The 21,665-nt window shown below is 42.1% G+C and overlaps 1 protein-coding gene across 9 annotated transcripts in view; it reads right to left on the minus strand.

Annotated features, from left to right (window-relative positions):
* Positions 1 to 2,663: 2,663 nt before the first annotated feature.
* The window catches only part of rapgef2b (Rap guanine nucleotide exchange factor 2b), a 95,144-nt gene continuing 76,142 nt past the window's right edge, over positions 2,664 to 21,665 (minus strand). For 4 of the 9 annotated variants that reach the window (XM_072395227.1, XM_072395223.1, XM_072395221.1 and 1 more), the window contains 22 exons: positions 21,433 to 21,569; positions 20,459 to 20,617; positions 19,660 to 19,812; positions 19,392 to 19,556; positions 18,900 to 19,007; positions 18,616 to 18,819; positions 17,083 to 17,191; positions 16,667 to 16,943; positions 16,207 to 16,364; positions 15,910 to 15,924; positions 15,304 to 15,544; positions 14,768 to 15,151; positions 14,378 to 14,589; positions 13,767 to 13,890; positions 13,293 to 13,316; positions 11,968 to 12,191; positions 11,408 to 11,575; positions 10,956 to 11,105; positions 8,192 to 8,393; positions 7,565 to 8,085; positions 6,436 to 6,847; positions 2,664 to 5,188 (listed from right to left, as the gene is read on the minus strand). In XM_072395227.1, coding sequence (XP_072251328.1) covers positions 6,480 to 6,847; positions 7,565 to 8,085; positions 8,192 to 8,393; positions 10,956 to 11,105; positions 11,408 to 11,575; positions 11,968 to 12,191; positions 13,293 to 13,316; positions 13,767 to 13,890; positions 14,378 to 14,589; positions 14,768 to 15,151; positions 15,304 to 15,544; positions 15,910 to 15,924; positions 16,207 to 16,364; positions 16,667 to 16,943; positions 17,083 to 17,191; positions 18,616 to 18,819; positions 18,900 to 19,007; positions 19,392 to 19,556; positions 19,660 to 19,812; positions 20,459 to 20,617; positions 21,433 to 21,569 — 4,103 coding nt within the window. In that variant the 3' untranslated portion in view covers positions 2,664 to 5,188; positions 6,436 to 6,479. The remainder of the gene's footprint in view (positions 5,189 to 6,435; positions 6,848 to 7,564; positions 8,086 to 8,191; positions 8,394 to 10,955; positions 11,106 to 11,407; positions 11,576 to 11,967; positions 12,192 to 13,292; positions 13,317 to 13,766; positions 13,891 to 14,377; positions 14,590 to 14,767; positions 15,152 to 15,303; positions 15,545 to 15,909; positions 15,925 to 16,206; positions 16,365 to 16,666; positions 16,944 to 17,082; positions 17,192 to 18,615; positions 18,820 to 18,899; positions 19,008 to 19,391; positions 19,557 to 19,659; positions 19,813 to 20,458; positions 20,618 to 21,432; positions 21,570 to 21,665) is intronic. The other 5 variants (XM_072395225.1, XM_072395222.1, XM_072395229.1 and 2 more) reach the window with 3 other exon arrangements.

Below are 21,665 nucleotides of genomic sequence, written 5' to 3' on the forward strand. Positions count from 1 at the left end.
TTAGTTTGTCCTGATACATAAAACTGAAGATTTTCTTTCCATTTTTTCTTTCCATTACTGTATATCTATCAAGGATATTGTGCTAGAATTAAAATGACATATTTCAAAGAAGGACTGAAATATATGTATTGCTTCTACATCCATATGTCTATGGAAATCATCACATCTAATAATCCAGACTAAGCAGCTTCAGTAAGAGACAATCACACTGATATCAAACTCTTTCACATGAGAGGTTGGGTGTAATGAAAATGACACGAATGCCTTTAATACCCAAGTGAATCAAAACAAAAGGAGCAAATACGCTCTTCAAGCCCATTGGCTCCCCGACCTTCACTGGATTTGACCACCGTAAAAACTACACAGGGAAGCACCCAGGCAGGGAAGCACAGAGAGCTTTTATTAATCTCTCTTTCTCTCAATTCTTTGACTCTGACAACTTTTAACTGAATTATCTGTTCGGGTCTGAGCAGCCTGCAGAGTCCAAACACGGCCTGGAGAACGCTGTGACATCTCCACTCCCCTCATCCCTAGTGCTGCTGCCTTCATCCAATTTACCATGAAAGGAATCCAGACAGTCCTATAATATGACCCACAGCTGCCTCAATGGAACACGACCGACAACTTTGGGCCCAAGCTTTACACACATAAGCAGCTGGCTATCTACAGAGAGCCGTTGGCTGCCTGCTACCACTTGATAAGGCTTATTGTCCTGAGAGAAAGTGGACAGGTCCATCTGGCAACATTTCATAGTAAAGAGTGCCCCCTGGTGCTCCTAAGGGGGCAGCACGTTTCCAGGGCCAAGTGAGTGGTAAACACATCTCTGACTGTAGTCACGGGGTGGTTGTATTGTCCGACGCAGATTAGAGCAGTGTTTCCTCCTTAATTCATGCAGCAGGAGAGCTTAGTTTTTTTTTCTTTCTGCTTTGGTTCCACATGCATTCTGTTGTCACTCAAAGTTATCTTTCCATTGCAGGCAACTGCTGTGAGAATATCTTCTCCTCAGATACTTTATCACAGCATAAACACGATTTGTCAGTATTTGAGACGTTCAAAGGTAGGAAGATTAGAAAGACACATACAAAGGTGTTTTAATGTCATTTTTTTTCCTTGCAGTTGTTATTTTCATCCAGTTATGACACGTAGCAACAACAAAAAAAAGAGATAAATGCCATGCAGTCAAGTCTCCAGTTCAGGTCCAATTTCAAGTGAATCTGGACAAAGGCAGCAGCTGTACCGATTCAGGTTCTAACATTTCCATCTCCTGTCTGTAAACCACCTAATCAGAGATAGGAAGAAGCGTTTCTGTCACCATAGCAGTTCAGTCACAGTTATGAAATTAACAAGAGGATTTTCAGCCCTTCGAACACAAAAAGATAAAATACTGGAGACAACAACAGCTCCTTGTATCTGTTTCAGAGTCTTATATGTCCAAAAATAAGGTGGATGTCCCAAATCTTTTTTCTCAGTGAGAGGAGGACTGAGAATAGACACAGAACTGGAGCAATGAACCTCATATTTCAGCTTTATTTACAAGACTGAAACTTTGTGTGTGTGTGTGTGTGTGAAGAGAGCTCCTTGTTTCTCGGTGGTGATTTGTGTGACAAATTGGAGCCCTCGGCTCTGTGTTAGCAGGAAGCAAGACAATCTAACTTGCATTATTCATGAGTACTGGATATGTTGAGCTGCAATACAGTGTCGACCGGCTGCAGTCGGAATGTCAAACTGTATGAGCACAGAGCATCTCCGTAACTGATCCCACACTAATAAACAAGAAGCTACAGTGTCAGGGCAGCAGGAAACACCATGTCAGCTGCACTGATAAAAGGAGCTGAGCCTTTTTGAAAATAAAAAGATGGCACGCAATTTTTTGACAAAAAATTTTAGTTCATTAATCAAATTTAACATAAAAAACGCATTCTCTGATCCTAACTGCTTCTTCTACATTTCATATATCAATATTTAAGTAAACAGCACCCCCTTGTGGTCAGGAAAAGTACTCAGAACTTTATGACAGCACATCCAGGATCCTTATGGAAAACTAATCGCCATCTGTGCTGCCAAGACGTTTATGATCTTACAGTACTTTTATATTCTTGAAACATAGTTTCATGTCATGCTGCCTGCATTCATGTTGCTGCGGGTGTCATCTTCTGTCATTTCAATAAATTCTCCTCCAGTCAAAATAAAAAATAAATCTCAGGAGTTACGGTGAACAAAAAGGACATGAACTCAATAGTCGACCTGCAGGAAAAACAACAAAAGCAGCCAAAACACTAGCCAGAGGTAATAAAAGCTGGCACAATCTAATTCTTTCTCGCAGCTATGGAGTCTTATTAGAAAATGAAATAGCTAAGGGAAGAGTCGTGTCAGAAATTAAATTAGACGGTACAAAAGAAATGAGATTTGGGACGGCTTGAGATAACAAGACAATACAAAACAAGTAAATAAAAGCAAGGGGAAGACTTCAGTATCTTTTTTTCTTTATTAACTCTGACACACTATGGTCAGATAGAAAAGTATGAGCGTTACACTTTTCAAGTTGCTTCCATGACTTGTGCAAACACTAGACGGTATTTTGGGGAAAAACCTTGGAAAGAAAAATGAGCCGGAAAAAAAATAAAAAGACATCAAAATGCAAAGATGAATAAGTGCATTTGAACCTCAGTCTTTATGCAGTATTTATTGACTCCCAGCTTCATATAAACTGGATGTTGAGGCATAAACATATTACATTTGAACAAAAATATAACCAATATTTACAATTATTGTATTAAAAATACAAAAACAACTGATACATACTCCACCGATTGTCTTTTTAAAAGACATACAGGTTAAAGTAGTACAAGAAAGAATGAAGAAAAGAAGGTCATCACCAGCTAAATGTACATATCTCACTGACATCACACATCAAATGGAGTAGCAGTTCTACCTACTACACTTACCTTTACGCTTGTACATTTTTGTGCAACTTTTTGTTTTTCAAAATTGGACTCGACCCACTAATATGCACATTATCTTCAGAGTTGAATGAAAGTGAATGATGCATGTCACCACTGTATTACAAATTATCAACAATCTATCTGCAGCCATTACAAAAAATTACAATAACAAAAAGAAACCCAAGAAGTTATTAGTGTGTAGTCACAGAACACAGTGGAAAACACTGCAGTCATTCATCTTTTTCCTCAGTCTGTGGTTTCCAGGACTGATCAATGTGATCAGTGCGTCTCAGTGATAGAAGGAAACGGAGCTTCTTTTCACAATTGGATTTTTAATCGTTCTGATTGGCAGCCTTGAAAAGAAGAAGAAAGAAGAAAAAAAAGGCTTCATATGTCAACTTCTCCACCGGAGTCAAAGGAAAGAGAAAAAAAAAAAAAATCTGCATCTTCAGTGACTTCCATCGAATGGGGTGTGGTAGAAAACAGGATGCAGGCGATATAGCGATGTGCACACAGCATCCACTGAGCTAACAGGGAGGAGAGTTTACGCGGAATAATCTAGAAGCACAACAGCAGAAGCACCTGTGTGTAGACAACATCCACTGCACTGTAACACATAAATGCCCCAGTCCAACTCTGATGAAGCCACAGACAAAATGAAAGGAAACGCCTGACTTCATGTCGTAGTGAGTCTAATATGGTTCAAAAACAGAAGCCGGGTAAAGTATCTCGAATAAGGCATTTCACTCCACTACAGTTTGATTCAACACTGCTCTTGAAATATGAGGATTTGCATCGTGAATGACCATAAAGACATGTATACAATATCATAAGGCGCTTGGACATTCACAAGATGGATGTTCAGGTTGAAAAAAAAAAAAAGAAAAGCCAAATGTGAATAAGTGGATTGTTTGATTTAAAAGGAAATAAAACTGTACAAGCTCTTTTATTGAAAGTAGATAAATGGAGTTCAAATTTCCACAATGATCACCTCAGAAATGTGCTGATGTTCTGATCTCCTCCGTGGCCAAAACAGAGCAACGAGAGGCAGCTTTTCTGTCATGATGTCCACAGTTTGTACGACAATTTGTTCATTTCTGGCTTTAGTTCACTTGTGTACCTCTGCTGCACGATTAGAGACAAATATATTGGAGCCTTACATGATTTTCAGTGGCTGTGCTTTTTGATATCTCCTACAAGTCAAAACGGTACTCTTCTTGGTGCGTTGGAGAGCAACAAGATAACGAGAGAACTGAGATTACCAGACAAGCTGTGACAGGAAGATATGGTTCACTCATATCTTGCTGTTCAGCCCAAACGTTGGGTAACATCTAGGATTGTGCTAAAAGTGCTAGTATTAAAGTTAAACTGTGTTCTTCTGTATGTACGTATATATAAAATGTGTTTTGTGTGTGTACACTGCATGTCGACTGAGCTCTCCAAGCTTTGATTCAAACCGGCGGGCGATAAACGTTCATGTGTGAACATGAGATAATACTGGATTCAAAGTTCAAACACTCAACAATAGTCAGGTTGCTTCAGTCCAGCTAGAAATGACGGGCTGACTTGGTTTCTCTTCTCTGCCTCCAGAGTGCAATCAGTCAATGGAAACAAAAACAAACACAAAACAAAAAAAAGGGGGGGGGAGGAATTACTCAAGTCAACCGTTTTTTCTCTCCGTCTTCAATAAAAGTCTATTTTGTTTTTATTCGTTCTGTTTTTTTTAGAAATTAGAAAATGAGAAAGTGCAGATGAAGCTCAACACGTCATGATGCTGTTGTGTTAACAGGTGGGTTTGGGGTTCTGTCACTGTGGGGGAGCAGTCTTCAGGAGCCGGTCCCACTTCCAACAGTGGCACCTACGTGGTTCTGGGTGTCCGTGGCCCGGCCGAACCCCAGCCCCAGTCAGGTCAGGTTTCTACAGTCTTTTTTATGTTTGCTATTTTGTCCAAAGTGCCAGGCATTTCGTCATCACCTTTGACCATCTCTCCATCTCTTCTTCACAGTATTTTTTGCATGCAGGGTCAATCAACCCCCCATGATGCTTTAAGGCAGGGGAGGGATACGAGCAGAGGAATCCACCGATTAGGAGGGAGAGCCAAGTGGAGGAGACAGGCACGTATGTAACGGATGATGAGTCTATTGGTCTGTCTCTTTAATCCTGCCCACCACGAATCAGGTGGACTTCAAGTTACTGTAAAACGTGGTCCACTGTAGTCCCTCAGACTGCTGACACCTGTTCGTCCTCTGTGGACCGAAAAGGACAGTCAGAGGTTACAAAGAATGCAGGAGAACTTTTTAAGTCTGAACCAGTGAATCACATGTTCAACATGCAAACATGGAGGCAAAAGTCAGTAGTTTACAATAAAAGCTGAAGGTTTAACCTCTCAAATGTCTTATTTCATGTTTCTAGTGTCTTCAAACACTTCATTTTGCAGGAAACCCTCAGGATTCAGAAGGCGGCTTTAGATAAATCCCTGGGTCTGAATGGGTTACTTCATCAGATGGAGTTGGACAGAACAATAAAGCCTTACATTAAAGTTAATGTTATCTACCTTTCCTAGCTGTTTATCTACTAATTATGTTTACATCAGTTACACAGTTAGGCTGGGCTAAGATTATAGTTCAACAAGGCCATGTAACTGGAGAAGGACAGGGATCAATGTACAGACCAAAGTATGTCCAGCTTTTCTATGATGGGTGGCAAACCTCTTTTGGTTTGTTAGTTTTTGGTGGACGTATGACATCATTTGGATCCAACTGAATGTATAATCCTGCTTTGAAAATTTTGATTTAGTGATATTTTACTCAGATTAATGTGTTTACATGTAATTTAAAAGTCCTGTTTTAGTAAGAATAAAAATAATTAGATTTTTCTGTCATCGTGTAACTACACCAATTTGTCACAAGAAGCTATTTTCATTTCTTATATATCAGAGGAGATGAAGCTTTCAGCTTTTTTCTTTCCTTTCTTCTACAACACTCTTAATTCATTAGATGCATTACCAACCTAACCTTTACATCATCTGTCCACATTTCATTCTGTCAAATAACAAAAGACCAAAACGATACAAGAATTATTCAGTCGCTGCAGGTGAGTCGTGTGTGCGAGCACAAGAGAAAGGAGGTGGACTTTACCAGGAAGACTAACAGGACTGTGCCCTCTACTGGATGCTGTTTGAAACAGTGTGAGAAAGCAAGAAAGCAAGGCAGAGTGTGTGGCGTCACAGAAGCAGTGAGCTCCTGATCCAATCACTACGACTCATGCATGATGACATATTGTGGGTTAAAGATGTGGGCCCCACTCCAAATAAACAACTCCCAGATAAAACATGATTTCCACAGACATTTGTATTTTGGAGTGGGACCAATCCTGTTGGTGCTCGGGGAAGCTGAGTGAAGGAATGGTCAGTTTAATTTCACGTGTGTGTCCCTGTTCGCATGCAGGTTGACTGGAGTGGAGGGGGCTACCGAATTGATAAATTAGTTTTTACCTGCCTCGGGGAGAAGGGGCCCTGCCTGTTAACCCCACACACTCTCATGGTCTGGGAGTCTCAGGTGTATGCTGTGCCACTTGCTTCCTCAGAGCGACTAGTTTGGAAGACAAGGACTCACCCTCCTCTTCCTCCTCAGGCTCCTGGTCCTCGGCTGGCGAGCGGGTGCGGTGGAGACCGCCCGCCCGATGCTTGGCCCCCTGATGGGCCTGATGGGAGTCAGGAGACTGTGTGACCATGCGTGAGCGCTGCAGAGCCGTTGTGTAGTCTGGCGGCCGGCGGCCTGAGTGGGTTGCTGTGGATGTGGGAGCAGACGGGGCTGGGTGCTGACCTTCAGCAAGATCAGAGATGGTCAGGGCGGTGTAGCCTGGAGGAGTTGGGGGAGGTTCCCTGTAACGGCTCTCCTTTCGAGCTGAGGGGACACAAAAGAGAAGAACGTGATGACACCTTGACCATCACTAGGCTCAAACAGAATGAACACAAGTGACTGTGTGATAGGAACTAAACACCTGAACTCTTAACACCTCAGGTTAGTGTTATGAGTCCAAGCTGTCTTGTAAAGTGGACGGTTTCCCAATATCTGCTACATTAGTTTTGATTTCAGGCGCTAAAGTCGTGTTGGTTGTTTGAAGATCCTATCCCATTTACAACAGACACAAAGTGGCAGACAGCAGTTAACCATGTCTGTGGTTTGTTTTAGTTATGTCTAGTTATGTTATGACTACTTACCAGAAGTAAAGTGATGGAAGTTAATGGAAGCACAGTGCAGAATTTACTGTGTTCAGTTCATCCATAAAACATAGGTAGAAGGTAGCTACCTCTAGGTGGCCAGCTACCAGAATGACGTTAACAAAAAAAACAATTATAAATGCTGCAGACATTTCATTAGTCTAACTGAACCACAGTAAGTGTTAACTATGCCTCTGAATTTCTTAAGTTACACAATCACATCTCTGTCAAGCTAAAACCCCTAATGTCTGACATTTTTCTCTCTTAAGATGACATCATAGTAACATTTTTCTGCATAGTTAAGTCCTGTTCAACCAGACCTATCTTCACAGCACTGTGTATTGACCCAAACTAGACCTAGCAGTGATAATCAACAGGACAGTGGACATCAGTCACTCACAAAGAAGGCCTTTACCCCCAGCAGTGATGGGTGAAGGAGATGGCCGACTGAGCTGCTTGGCCTCCTCTGATCCGGTGGATGTGATGCTACTTGTTTCTGGGTCGGCATTGACGTCCTTTCCTCCTCTCCTCTTGATGGTGCCGGTGTCTCCCTCCGAGTCTTCTCCCCAGTACGCTGCTGAGGATGAGGAGGAGCTGGCAGATGCCCAGCTCCCCCTGGCCTGTGCTGCCCACAGCGCAGCAGGACCCCCTAATAAGGCCTCTGGTCCTGGAGGAAGTCCTCCAATTCCGCCTCCACCTCCGCCAAAGGCTAAGGTCTCCCAGCTACGTCCTTGCTGCATGGTCTGGATGTTGTCATGGGAACCAGAGGAGCAGGAAGTCCAGGAGCCGCGACCGCTGTCTGCAGCATCAAGGGACACACGATCGCCCTGATCCTGAGTCAGTTCCTCTGAACTGGGAGAGGAGAGTACTGTGGGGCAGCCGGCATAAATGCCCCGGCAGTCCTGCATCGATGAATATGACCTAATGTTTATGTGTGGAAAAGGGGGAAAAAATAAATCAATAAAATGACTTCCTCTCAAAACAAAAAACTAAACAGATATTCTGACTAAGTTCTGCATGTTCTTACCCCAGACTGTACTGGTCAGGGTCAGTAGTGGCTCTTCTTTCCAGCCGAGGTCCCCCCATGTGGGAGTCCCCGACACCTCCAGAGTGACGGAGTCTTCGCTCCTCCTGGGCCATGTCGAAGGAGGAGTTACTGACTAGACTGGAGCGAGACGAGATCTCACTGTGACCAGAGTCTGAGTAGGCGTCCCCCATCCTGCTGTAGCCTGCAGAGAGTAAGACATGGCACAAGATACATTAATGGAAGTTGTAATTATAACAAAAGACAGGACATCTTTTACTCTGATTCTCAGGAAACTGCAGAGGGAAAATGTTGACATGTCCTCAGTTCTCTCTGTGTTTATGTGAGAAATTGACTTGATTCGCTAAATTGAAAGAATCAAAATATTTGCAAGAGAGTTCAGTGAGACTTTAAAGCTGGATAAAGCACGATAAAGCTCTGTGTCAGCTCTACAAGCTGAAATAACTAGCAGTGATCTTTTTTTCTTGTATCAGAAATCATCTTTCAATCACATATATCATCTCTGTCAGTAATAAGGTATCAAACTGCAGACTGCAGAAATAAGTATAGAGGGCCATTTCCAAGTCAGCTAACTACAGGTTAAAGGACGGGTCAATTAAATTCTGACTGAAACAGCAGTTTTCTACAACAATCTGGGTTTCAACGCTTTAGAGAGTGGAAAAATTCTGATAGCATGACGGTACTGGGAATTGCGCAATTACGTCTCGGAAAGAATGGAGCAACCACTGGCGCAGACACATGTAAGCACATATTTTCTAGCTATAGGCAGCTGTCATTATGGTATTTGCTGTAGCTAAATAAATGTCAAATGACAAAGTGGTCTTATTTTCCAGCTACTTTCAACATAACTTAAGACAATAAGCTCAAAGAATAATCACATAAAATGAAAAGGGAAGTCTTTACCAAAGATTTGTGGAGGAGAAGTCAGAGGGAGTAGCTATGAGTGTTTTTGAAAGTCAGCACTGGGTGACCTCATCGTAAAAAGGAATGCATTGACTCAGTGGTCCATGCACAGTACTGTGCTGTGCTGTATTCAACTTTTTATTACAGGAATAGTTCTCCAGGCTTCTTGAAGGACATCCCAAAGCTCTTCTTTGGATGCTGGCTGCCTTTTGTTCAGCCCTCTGTCAGATGATCCCACACTGCTTCAATAATGTTGAGGTCCGGGCTCTGGGGAGGATTCATCCCTCCCATAAGACCAGTTGCCACTGATTTTTAGTCTGGTTTGTGTTTTGTGTGTCATTTGGCATAGCTCAGCCTTTTCTTCCCATTCCCCTTCCTTAAAAATGGCTTTGTGACAGCAGCCCTTCCATGGAGACCATTTCTCCTGAGGCTTCAGTCAGCAGCAGATTGATCAACCAAAGAACCAGATGCATCTCTCAGATCTGGTGTCAGGTCTTTGCTGGATTTTTTCTTTAGAACATTACTTTCAGGTCTGACTGCACTTTTTTTGTCCTCCACTTTTCCAGTTTTCAACATCTTTAAAGGATAAACTGAACACCATGCTGAAATATGTAAATCTATTCATTAATAGCTTCACCAATCATCTTATTGTTGCAAAAATGCAATTTTATGTCGGTCAAACTATGTTATCTTTGGCATTTTCAAAGATGAAACAAAACACAATGGGACAAATTTAGGGTCTGTGCAACAGCCTAAAGATATATTTCAAAAATAGGTTATTTGCCACGTGGTTTGTGTGTGTCAACACGATATTAGTTCATCCCATGAATTGGGAGCCTTTTTTATGGGAGCCATAATGGTTCATAGGTGGTTCCTCTGAAAATGTTCAGGTGTAAAAAAGCAGGCACTGTCCAATAAAACCTTTAAAAAAACCTTCGGAAAGCCTAAAGAACTATTGCTCAAGACAACTTTGAAAGATAAGATGAAAGTCTGGCTGCTTGAAAGCAAAATATAAATACATGAAGGAGTTTTGCATCACACTGTGGGTGTGCAGTTTGGGAAGTTTGACTCCATACGCTGAAGTTCAAAAACTCAGCTGAGGTCCTTCAGGGTTTCCAGTAATTGTTCCTATTTACAAGCATCTACAACATTGTGAATTTCAAACATTTACAATAAAACAGCAGCAAACTAAACACTTCGGAGTTATGCCTAATGCTGCATCTTAGCCGTTTGGAGCGTTTAGTAGTCTTACACAGGGGTGTGTAGTGTGTAATGGACATGACTTCATTTAGGTCAGCGCCTGTTTTAAGACCTAAGAGGTTTCACTGAACGCCAAAACTTCTCTGCAGCAGCAGTTTTTTTTTAAGGCACAAATGTCCCTGATACGGTGGCCTTTGAAGCAACGCAAACATGTCACACTTTGTAGACTGGATCTGGGTGGAAATTTAGTGGCCTTGGTGTGACCTCAACTTTCTGGTTAATTATTGTCTTTTTTTTCTGTGGCAGGAATTTGCCAGTTAAGCGACTTCTTGTAAATAAACCTCCAAGTGCTATTGAGTACAAAATGGGGTAAACCAGCACTGTATTTATAGTTTTTTACTTTTTCTGCCACCAAGTTTGTCTGTGCAAAGTTATTATGAAAACTATTTGGGTGTGAAATAGCTGGAACCAAAATTAATCCTATTTTAGTGGTAAATTACTCGTATATTGCTACAAGAAAACAAACTAGAGCTGTGAATAAAAGGAATACATGTTGGCAGCCACCAGGTGGCATTTGTGACACACTGTGTCAGAGAGAAGGAGCTTGAATTGTTGTCGGAGGGAGGGAGGATTATTGGCTTACCCTTCTTGGGCGAGCTCTGGGGGGAGGTGGGAGGAGAGGAGAGCTGGGAGGAGGCGTTGGACACTGTGTCCTCTGGCTGCCTCCGGTGCCGTTCGTTTCCCTCCTCAGACAGAGACAGGATCTTCTTCAGAGACTGGGGCGAACTGGTGCCTGTAGACATTTGCAAGAAATTGAGCACAATTAGCATGAGGAACACTGCCATTCCCCGAGGGGTGCCAGCCTGCATTGTCTGGGATTTTTTCTTGTATTTGCTTGTTGCCAGACAGCCTCTAGGTGGCAGCACTGTTTCAGAGAAGCCAGAGGGTGGCTTCACTATTGTCTGCAAATAACAGAATGGGCAAGACAAAACAAGGCAATGGTGTAATGAGGAAGGATGGGCAAAAAGGAGATTTAAATTGGCTACTTTTCACTAAATGCATAATAGCACTACCATGCTTAACATTTTCTCTTACCAAAAGGCGGCAGATCCTTGACTGGCACTCTCTTTCGGGATGGGTAGAGGGCCACAGCGGGGACCTGCAGGGCCTGGTTTCCTTTGGCCAACTGGCCCCTTTGCTGACTGGCAGCTCTGGACACAACTGGAGAAGTGTCTGGTCGTTTTCCGCTAGCGTTCTTGGGCACTGAGTAGTGGGGAGGGAAGAAAAGAAGAGTTACATTTCACATTAAGTGATTATGTGTCAGGAAGGACATATGAGCAGGCAGGCATTTGCTGTCCAGATGAAGAAAACAACTGTCGGAGCTGTTACAGTGAACATAATTGTGAGTTTTTCTCCACCATAAGGAGTCTCTTTAATCACTGCTTTGACAAGTGAGGTCTGGCATTGATGGTGAAAAACTGGCCAAGCTGCTGACTAATCTTTTCTTGAGTATTTGTGTCTGGGTTAAAGAACTTGGTGTATAACTTGAAAATTAGTACAAAAAAGGACAGCTCCACACTGGGAGGCATTAAATTATAGGTTTATCTTCTACAACAAGTATTTCCTTTAAGTGTACAGTTGTATCACACACTCACATGTACTGATGGAGGGTTCGCACTGTATTGAGAGCGTCTGCAGACTCTCCTCGTTCGTTTCAAGGCTCAGGTTGGACAAGTACTGTTTAACCTTCCTGGCCATCTGGGCGTCCTCGTAAAGCTTTTTGGCGTTTAAGAAGGAGCTGCGTCGCACCCGCTTCTTGTGCCCACCTGTCTGGCTGACGTCAAGCACGGCGGCGTTGGCACTACCCTGACTCAGAGACCTGGTAGTCCGAGCATGGACACAGAGAAGAACGGAGATTTGCGGGGCACAAAAACAAACAAACAGAAGAGGGTAGAGAAAGACTTCATTAATGCACTTACACAAGAGTGTAAATGAGTCAATTTTTAGGTAAAACTGAGTGTTTGACACTAGGGGGCCACAGAGGGGAGCATGGTGTTTAAACTCAGACATGCAGAGCTTAAGGTATTTCTCTCAACTCCAAAACATTCCAGACATTCCAGGCAGTGGGAGGGGGGTTAGGGTTTACGGCTGTAGTCAAACAACAGAGGAGTAGAGAGGGGGGCTAGTGTAGCACAGTCATAGTTTACATTTCTGTGGCTTGAGTCAGAACTGGTAGTAACCGTAGTAAAAGCTCATGGTCTGAACCAAGAATCAGCCTGACCATTGCCTTTAGTAATGTGGCTTCAAATGAAAGCCATGTTTGCTCTCGTCAGTGGAAAGACATTTAAAACATTTCATGGAAGTAGTTTCAAGTACTTAGACCCTCTCAATTTCATAAACACACCCTTAAGCATGTCATGTGTCCTTGATGAAGGTCTTATAATAATGAGAAAACAAGCTCATAATTAGAAGATAAGAATGTTGTATTAAAAAGGCACAACGATACAATTATGGGATGGAATCTTTCCTTCTTTCCAGGTGACTAATGTGCTTGCATATGTTTCCCATTAAATGTTCAGTGTGCACAAAGATGTCCCATTTGACCACAAGAATGTAAAGCATGACTAAAAATAATATTTGCATCAAGAATCTGCTGTTTGAAGACTGATAGGTAGATAAAACCTAACAGAAGGCTAAAAGTGAGACTGCATGCATTTTGTGGTAATACAACATATCACTGCAGGTCACATTTGCTATCGTAAGCATAGCAGTAATGTCCAGTGTAACCTTCTGTTAGCATATGTGACCTTTGTTTTATTCTGCACCCTAAGGTTAATGTCAGGCAGTGTTAGTGTGAAGACTCAAGTCAAACTGGTTAATAAAAACAAGGCTTCAGAAAAGAAGGAAAACAGCACGCAAGTTGGCAGAAAGATGGGCCAAGTTGCAGTTAAAGCAAACGTTGAAGGGTCACCAAACTTACCCTAAACTTCTCCATTTCTTCTTCCTAGAGGGTGGGTGCCATAAACAGAGAAGCGTGGGGGGCAAAGGGTGTATGAGTAGAGAGAAAAAGAGAGAAGACAAAGCTTAGGACAGGAAAGACCACCACGATCACCAAAGAGAAGCAATTTCACCAAAGACCCCATGTGAAAGTCAGCAGAGAGGAAATCAAATGGTAAAACTCCACTAAGAAAAGACAATATAAGACAAAGACACACTTTCACAGAAGCTCTGAGCACATCTTACGCTGACAATGTGTATAAGGCAACAGTTGCTTGAGGAAAGGGTTGCCAAAGGGAACAGCTGCTTGAAGGAAAAGCGTGATGCAGAAATGTAGATATATGTGAACTGGCTAACCCCACAGGGTTGGTTAGTCAGTGGAGTGCTGACTGGTCCAACAGGGAACGTGATCCATCATTAATCTAACATCTGGATTTATTTGTGAAAGTTTCCTTACCTGGTTCGGAACATGAGGGCTGGATCCATGTTGACGGATGCCATGCGGCCAACATGACGAATTTCTTTGGCAATCATCCTCAGCTTTTCAAAGTTCACCAGCCCATCAACTTTAGAGTCATTGCCTGTAAATTTAGGAGGAAAGAAAATACCAGTAACCAATAGCTCCTAAGTTACAAACTTAACCTAGACCATGCATTAGTTTAGCTCATCTTAGCTTAGCAGTGACTGCATTTTAGCCTGGAAATAAATTATTGTTGGAATTGTCCACATTTAAATAACATCTTTAAATCAAATTACAGACAAATGTTTAAGTGAGCATAAAAAATGGACAACAAAAGATTATTTTGCAGCTAAATATAGACTGATGCATGTTCACTGTCATTTTTACTCAAAACCATTGAATGCAATAAAAACAAAACAACACATTTTCTATGTTAACTGCGGAGGATACTTTTACTGAATAAAATAATAACAATAACAACATTTCTGACACATCAGCAGCTTAAGAAAATTCCTTTAAAATAACCCGTACAGAATACTATAAGATTGAAGTAGCAACCGACTGTGAGTGGTTTTTTTTTTTTTTACAAAGACTGTCACGTTATCTACCTTCATGTAGAAAGGTGAGGTCCTTCTTGATGACAGGGAAAAGGGGGATGACTGGTGGCTGGAGATTCTGATTGTTGAGGACATTTCTGTACTTGGCCATATTTCTAGAGGGGTCAAACAGGTCCTGTAGGTCTCCGAACAGCTTCTCATATTTGCTGGGTAACTTTTCCCATGTTCCCCTCAGTCTGGAGACTGGAGCCAAGTTCAGACCACTGTGAGGAGAACCACAGATACCAACAGAGAAATTCAATAGTGGCAATCAATGCAAAGTATTTACTGTTAAGATGGTGATGGCTGGAAATTGAGATGAAAGTATAACAGATGGAAGAAAATGACAAGAGTAGGAATGAAAGCAAATCTTTCTTTCACAGTGCTTATTTCCTGTCTCACCTGATGATGGCAAACATGGAGTTGAAGTTCTTGCACTCGCGACAGTGCAGGGCGATCTTGATGAAGTGTTTGATGGTCTTCATGCGTTTGAGCTGGTTGGGCTCTCGTGTTACCTCTGTGGCCACCCAGAAGGTCTCGTGGTTGATTGACTCCTCGAAGCGCTTGAGGCTGGCAGAGCCTGTCTTTGAGCGTAGCTTGAAGAGGTCATCAATGTATTCGGTGGGCTCGATGGCACAGAAAAGCTCAAAGGCTCGCATGGAGAGCTGAGTGGCCACCTCCACAGTGCTGAGCTGTAACAAAGAGATCTGGCCCTCCCGAAGGAGGTCCTGGGCATCCTCATCTGAGCATAATGTCTCCGTCTCCATGTTGCTCTTTAGGTAGTATCTGGCATAAGAAGAGGACGTTTGGTCTGACTCATGGTAAGTAAGTTTGAATATAAAAAATAATATAAAAAATTAATTTGAATATAAAAAAAAATTAAAAGAGTAATTCATCTCTGTTTCTAACTGTTTGATGTGGTGTTTGCTCAACATTACCTGCCGCTCAGCTGAATTCTGTCAGCTAATTTAGAAAGCTGATCTGGTAACCGCCTCTGTTTGATGACGCCTTCTGGTGTGACGGACACCTCACAAAGGGAATACGCCTCCGGTGCTGCAGTCAGGGCAAACTCCCTGATTGCCTGAGCCACCACCTCCTTAGCCGTCGTGTCCTTCCCGATCATGATGTATCGAGACTGCTGGTCTGCCTTGAACACCCGTAACACCTGGTCCGACATATCTGAGAAAAGCATGGTTATGAGCATGAATTCTTATCAATCTGAATTATGAGTGGTTTAAGAATCTTGTTATCTCGTAGTCTAAGAAGAAAGAAAGAAAGAACCCAGTGACTGTTGGCTGTTTCTGAAGGTTTAAGCAAGTTCATTTCCCACAAACCCTGTTTCCCATCATTCATCAGTTTGATTTGAAACACGACCCAGCAGAGCCAAAAAAATAAAATAAAATAAAAATGCCAAAAAGAAAGCTGCAGATCAACTGAATTTTTGTTGCATTGCTTCATGAAATTATAGCTGCGGAGTCTGAAAAGATTAACTAAGGCGTGACTGTGCTAAGAGAAGCAGGAACATGACGACAGAAGGTACTCACTGAGTATAACTGGTACTGAAAAGAAACACAACACGATGGACAGGAGTTAATGTATATAGAGACTATCTCTTGGGTTACTTTCCTGTTTGCTGTAAATGGCTGATAGATTGATATCATGGATTTTCAGGCTAAGAGAGAAATTTGGTAGTTGTCGCTTTAATATCTTTGGTTTGGTAATTGCAGCCTGTGTTGTAAATCGTTGAGTATCTCTTTGGCAATGATTTGTCAGATGTTGTATATTTGTTCCACAGACATCTCAGTCTCACAGTGAAGCACTACCAGCAGCTAAATACACACCGGGCTGGTTGTTGAAGTCGAGGATGCGGTGGTGCGACTGCAGGAGGTCTGGGTTAGACGACGAGAGGTTCCCGCTGACCGGCAAAGCTGGTGGGATCTGTTTGGACTGCTTCATACCTACTATGCTGTCATCCTGTGATTGGCCTACGCAAACTTCACTATGGAAACAAGAGGGACAGCAGAACAGAAGGAGGGGGAGTCAGATAACAGTTCTGTCAACAACAGGCAGAAGGCGATATGTGGACAGGTTTCAGAGTACAAGCTCCACAACATATTCACAACATTAATTTACCTAGACTGGGCAGCTGTATTTATTTATAGTTTGGCCATGAGATAGAACTACTTTATCTCTCAATCAATCAATCTGCAATCAATGACTATCAACATGGAAAGCTGTCTTGTACAGGTTTTGCAATGAGTGTTGAATGGATTTTTTTCCACCATTATTAGATCTTATTACTTGTATGGTTTAGGAGGCAGAATGCTGGTGAGCGTCTTATCGAAGATCTTCTTCAGCTTGTTGCGTCCTCCAACTGAGTTGGACTTAGCCTTCTTGCTGACCTTCTCCAGGCCCATAACCTGCTCCACATCCACCGCCAAGTCTGGGATGGAGTAGCGACTGGCCTTCTTGATGTCCCCAATCTTTGGTAAGTGGGGCGCCCCGTTCTTCCTATCGTGTTCCTCATCCACGTCCAAGTCATGGTCATGTTCTGGCCGTGTTAGCAGCTCTTTAAACACTGATTGGGAAGAATAGTGTAAAAAGATGAGCTATAGTCTTTAAATTCAGCAGCGGTTGAGCAGATATATAAGACATAGTCATTAAGTTAGAGGTGGAACATGACTATAGCTTACCAAATAAAGACATGAAAACATTACCTAAAAGATTTGTCTTCACAGTTATGGACAAGTGGGTGTTGTTCTTCAGAATTTCATTGGCTTTGCTGAGCTGAACATTCTCAAAATTCTGCCCATTGACCTCCAAGATCTGCAAAGGAAGAGGAGATCAAAGAAATGCATCAGCCGATTTCTTAAGAGCCTGTACAATAAGGGGATGATATGTTACCAGCCACATACTGGGTAAAAGCAAAGAGGGTTACAGCATTATGGCTAAAAGTACTGTTTTCCTACACAGAAACAATAAAAAAAAGCCTTTTTGTCAGTGTCTCCCCTAACGATGAGTCTCTCATGCACAATCACAATTTTATTCTCTGCAGATCAAATTAATGATGCAAATCAACTGCCAAGTCTTCTTTATAGGAAATCAATCCAATGCCTAATCTGCAGCTGATGAATAAATATGTACATGGATTAAGAATCCAACAACTGCACTGGTGAACCATTGAACTGTGCCACAGGAAGCAGTGACTGACCTCTCTAAAGCTACATGTCGTGTTATATCTTATATGTTGGAACTTCTCATTTTAATTACTAAACAGAAAGGCAATAATCTTCCAGCCTCTAGTATCTAAAATCATGACATTTAGTCCAGCATATGGCTTTTATATTAAGATTTGTCGGTTGCACACGGTCTTTGTCTTTATAGCTTGAAAGCTGTAAAAGTGCCGGATATTTGCATCCAAACACAATCTACTAACCAAGCTGCCGCTTCCTCTTTGGAGGAAGAGGAAGTCACCTTTAACAGTAATGTACAGTAGATATGCTTTCAGTTCATACCCCCCATCCACTTTTGACAGGTCTCACCAACTTACAAAGCCAAAAGTCTGTTTTGGGATCAGCATTGATTAGTGTGGTGTTGCCAGGAGCTTGCTGCAGAAAACTTATCCTAAATTGCCCCGTGACAACCAAGGAAGATAACACTAGAGTTATGAAATGGTAAATCCCAAATGAGTGAATGATGACAGTAAATGAAGCAGTAAAATAATGAAGGCGTAAGTTGTGTAAGGGGGTAAATTCTTCCGAGGAAGTCGGCTTCTCTGCTTCCTTTTGGGGAAACAGCTGCAGGGGATGTTTGGAGTCAAGAGGGCTTAACTCACATCCAGACACACACAAGATGGTTTCAAGGATTAAGAGACTTTGCTTAAAGCCGAGAGGCCTGCAAAGTGTGAAAATGGCTGAGAAGTCAAGTTGTGAGGAGAAAGTCAACACGGGGTGCCTGCAGCTACTGGCAAGTTCAATTTAGACTTTTCAAAAGAACCCTTTTAATGCTAGTTAAATCAAAATGCAAAACCAATTTCACAACAAAATTGAGCTTTAAGAGAAAAAAAAAGATCAATTTAAGTGCTGGTCTGTGTGACTGAGTGCAGTGATTTTTCTCCACAGCTACAGCCAAAAAAAGAATTAAGGTGAATTTGAGACTGCTGGGAGGTTAAATAAACCCCAAAAAGAAATTCTCTGGAAAAATCAAACCAAACATGCATAGCAAGTAAAATTGGAGGTGAGGACTCTTACCTGATCCCCACGCTTAAGGCCTGCTTCTGCTGCCTTGCTCCCTGGCTCCACAGCATCAATAAAGATGCGGAAACCTTTTTCCTGACCTCCGAGGAGGCTGAATGCCAGAGGAGAGTCCCTGGACGGCTTGGTTAATGTCACCAGCCGTGGCTTGGCTTTAGCAGCACACGCTATGTTTAACAGTCTGAGGTGCCCGCACATTTTCTGTAAAAAGAAAAAGTAATCAAATAAATGAATGAAGCTTTTCAAAATGATTTCTTTCTCAGTTTAGGTAATACACTTACTTCTTTCTCCAGCATGTTTTCAAACTCCTCCAAAAAACGAGTCATGGCAGAGTCACCCTCAAAGTCATTGAAGTGATTGTTTACCCACAGCAAGACTACCCGTGTAACCTAGAAAAATCACAAGACCAACACAGATCAAGACACAGGTTCATGCTTGAGTAACTAACGTCATCATCACCCCAGAATGGCCAAAGATTTATGGGAAATGTCCTGGAGTCTCCACATTTTGTATACATTTACATACACCAAGTTCTAAAGGAATAATGTGTACGGTAAACAGGTGTTATGACAGATGGGCATCCGTGTGCTCAATCATTCAGTTGTGTCTGATTGAACCATGTAGTCTTCCATTTGATTAGAATTACACGCTCTCTGCATGAGTTGGAATATTTTGAAATATATAAGCACATTTTCAATCAGAATTCTGTAAATCAAAATGGATTGAGACTCTATGTCGACTATAGGAGTATTGCACAGTCCTGCGGCCCATACCTTGTCCCTGAGACTGGAGTCGTGAAACCACTCCAGGAGCTTCTTGCCCACGACCATGGGGCTGGAGAGGAAGGTCCTGTAGGTCAACAGGAAGTCCTCGATGTAGGTGGGGTCCACCACTGAGTGCTCCTCCACCAAGTGCATGGTGAGGCGCTCTGGAGTGCCCTAAGGAGGAAGGAAGGTTACAGTGTTTTTGATTTAACAGCCTTTTAAATAATGCAATCATGCATAACAACCATTGTGCAAATGTTTGAGCGTTGATTTGTACCTTGATGACAATGTGTCCTTTCCTGGTTCCGGTGCGGTCCAGTTCACGGTGTTCCTTCACCATGACAATCTCGCCTTCCTCCTCAACCTTCTGCATGTTCTTCTCTACCTGGTTGAGGATGCAGCAGTAGTCCTGCTGAGCTATACAAACAAACTGAGAAAAAAAAAGAAAAGGGACAGCTTAAACCACACAGAACCTGGAAATATATATTCATCATGAGCTAAAGAGTACTGCAGTGATGCAGTGTCATATTTCTATTATGGGACCGAATTAAGCCTCACTCTGTTTGTGTAACTACTACAAGCGACATGGAAGCTAACTGAGAGTAAAATGAGTGACTACATTAAGATTCTGCCTAAAAATAACTCAAGCAATCACACTGATAGATTGAAAGATTGCAACAAAAAAGGGCTTTCTACAATCTTCAGCAAAGAATTTCTGATCCAGATCTGATGAACTCAGCAGACTTTAAAGATGTTAATGTCTTAACTTTCAATGTTTAGCATATTATTCTTAGTAAACGTGATGCAAAGAGTGTGATCTTGCTGTTTGCACAAGATGGCCGATTCTCTTTAAAAAAATGACTGTTTCTCACATATAAGGGGACACTATTGCTCAGAGCAACACTGAATCACGAGTGCAAACACTTTCACTACAAGTGGGTCACAGAAGGATTTAATAACATTAGATGACAGGGCTCTTTTTTCCAGTTTTTTCACTCTGAAATGCAAAGGAAATTAACCTGTTAAAACAGATCAACCCAAACCCAGCAGAGGAACGCTGAAATCAAGGATCCTACCTGGCAGTCGTCCACCTTGGTCTTCATGACACCCTTCATGTACTCCTTCTCCATGGTTGGTGACACCCCAAAACTGTTCCCCATATACAGGACCTCTGTCCTGCCGTCGGGGTACGTCACCTCCACCGAACCGTTCAAGATCACCGACCATGAGTCCAGCTGCAACAATGACACAAAAACACAGCAGTTGAGAGGTTTAAAGGAGCAAGAAAACAAGTACAAATCAACTGGAGAAACTACAAAAGGGAAATATAAAAGAAACACGATAATATTAACTATTTAGATGAGATGAAATGTTATATAAGGAAATTTCAACAGCTGGTGCGCGTTAATGAGTCAAAGTTAGTTATATAAAAAAAGAACCATATGCAGTAGCTATAAGGCGGTGGCAGGACTAACAGATGGTTTCTTTCTTTCCTCAGAGGGATACAGCTGAGGCAAAGAGGACAAAGTAATACACTCTTAATAGAAAGAAAGATGTTTTTCTTAAAGGGAAAATATGGATTTCTTTTAAAGAATTATTCTAGAGCAAACATTTAAGAAAATCTTTTGCTCTGACAGCAACAAATTGTTCACTGAACCTGGATGTACTTTTTTAAAGTGTCCATTAACAATTCAAGCCAGGCCTTAAGGACAAATGCTGCTCTCTATTGTTGAAGTGCATCGTAGTAAAAACAAGTAAATCGTCTTATCTATGAAAACACATGCAACGTCTTGATCTGAAAAAAAGAAAACACTAAGTGAGTCCAGCTTTTGGTGCCTAAGGGATCCTAGAAAGACCCGGCGATAAGCAATGTCAGCCATTCAAGTTTAATAGAGCAGAAAAAAACATGAAATGGAAGAAAAGTTATTGGTGTGAAGAGATGAGACTAAGGTTCAGTACCCAGAGAAACGCACACATATAAACACAGTTTAAGGGAAGACACAGTCACCAGACACGGATTATGTGTTCATGATAATGCAGCAGCACGCACCTCCTCTCCATCATTGAGAACAATGGTGCCGGCGCGTTCAACCACGGCGAAGACCATGACAGCGCAGAGTTCCCTCCTCACTGACATGGTCATGTTAGCAAAAGCTGGCAGTTGATGCATGAACTCCAGTAATTGCTCTGTGAGGGACAAAGGAGAGATGGCAGAGGCATTTAAGGAAAAACAGCAAACACAGAGTCTCTTGGCAAGCCTGCTTGAGCATCTCCCTCCATGCA

This window comes from Leuresthes tenuis, unplaced genomic scaffold (genome assembly GCF_036924035.1).
Source record: "Leuresthes tenuis unplaced genomic scaffold, fLeuTen1.0.hap1 SCAF_11, whole genome shotgun sequence".
In the NCBI taxonomy this organism is placed as follows: domain Eukaryota; kingdom Metazoa; phylum Chordata; class Actinopteri; order Atheriniformes; family Atherinopsidae; genus Leuresthes; species Leuresthes tenuis.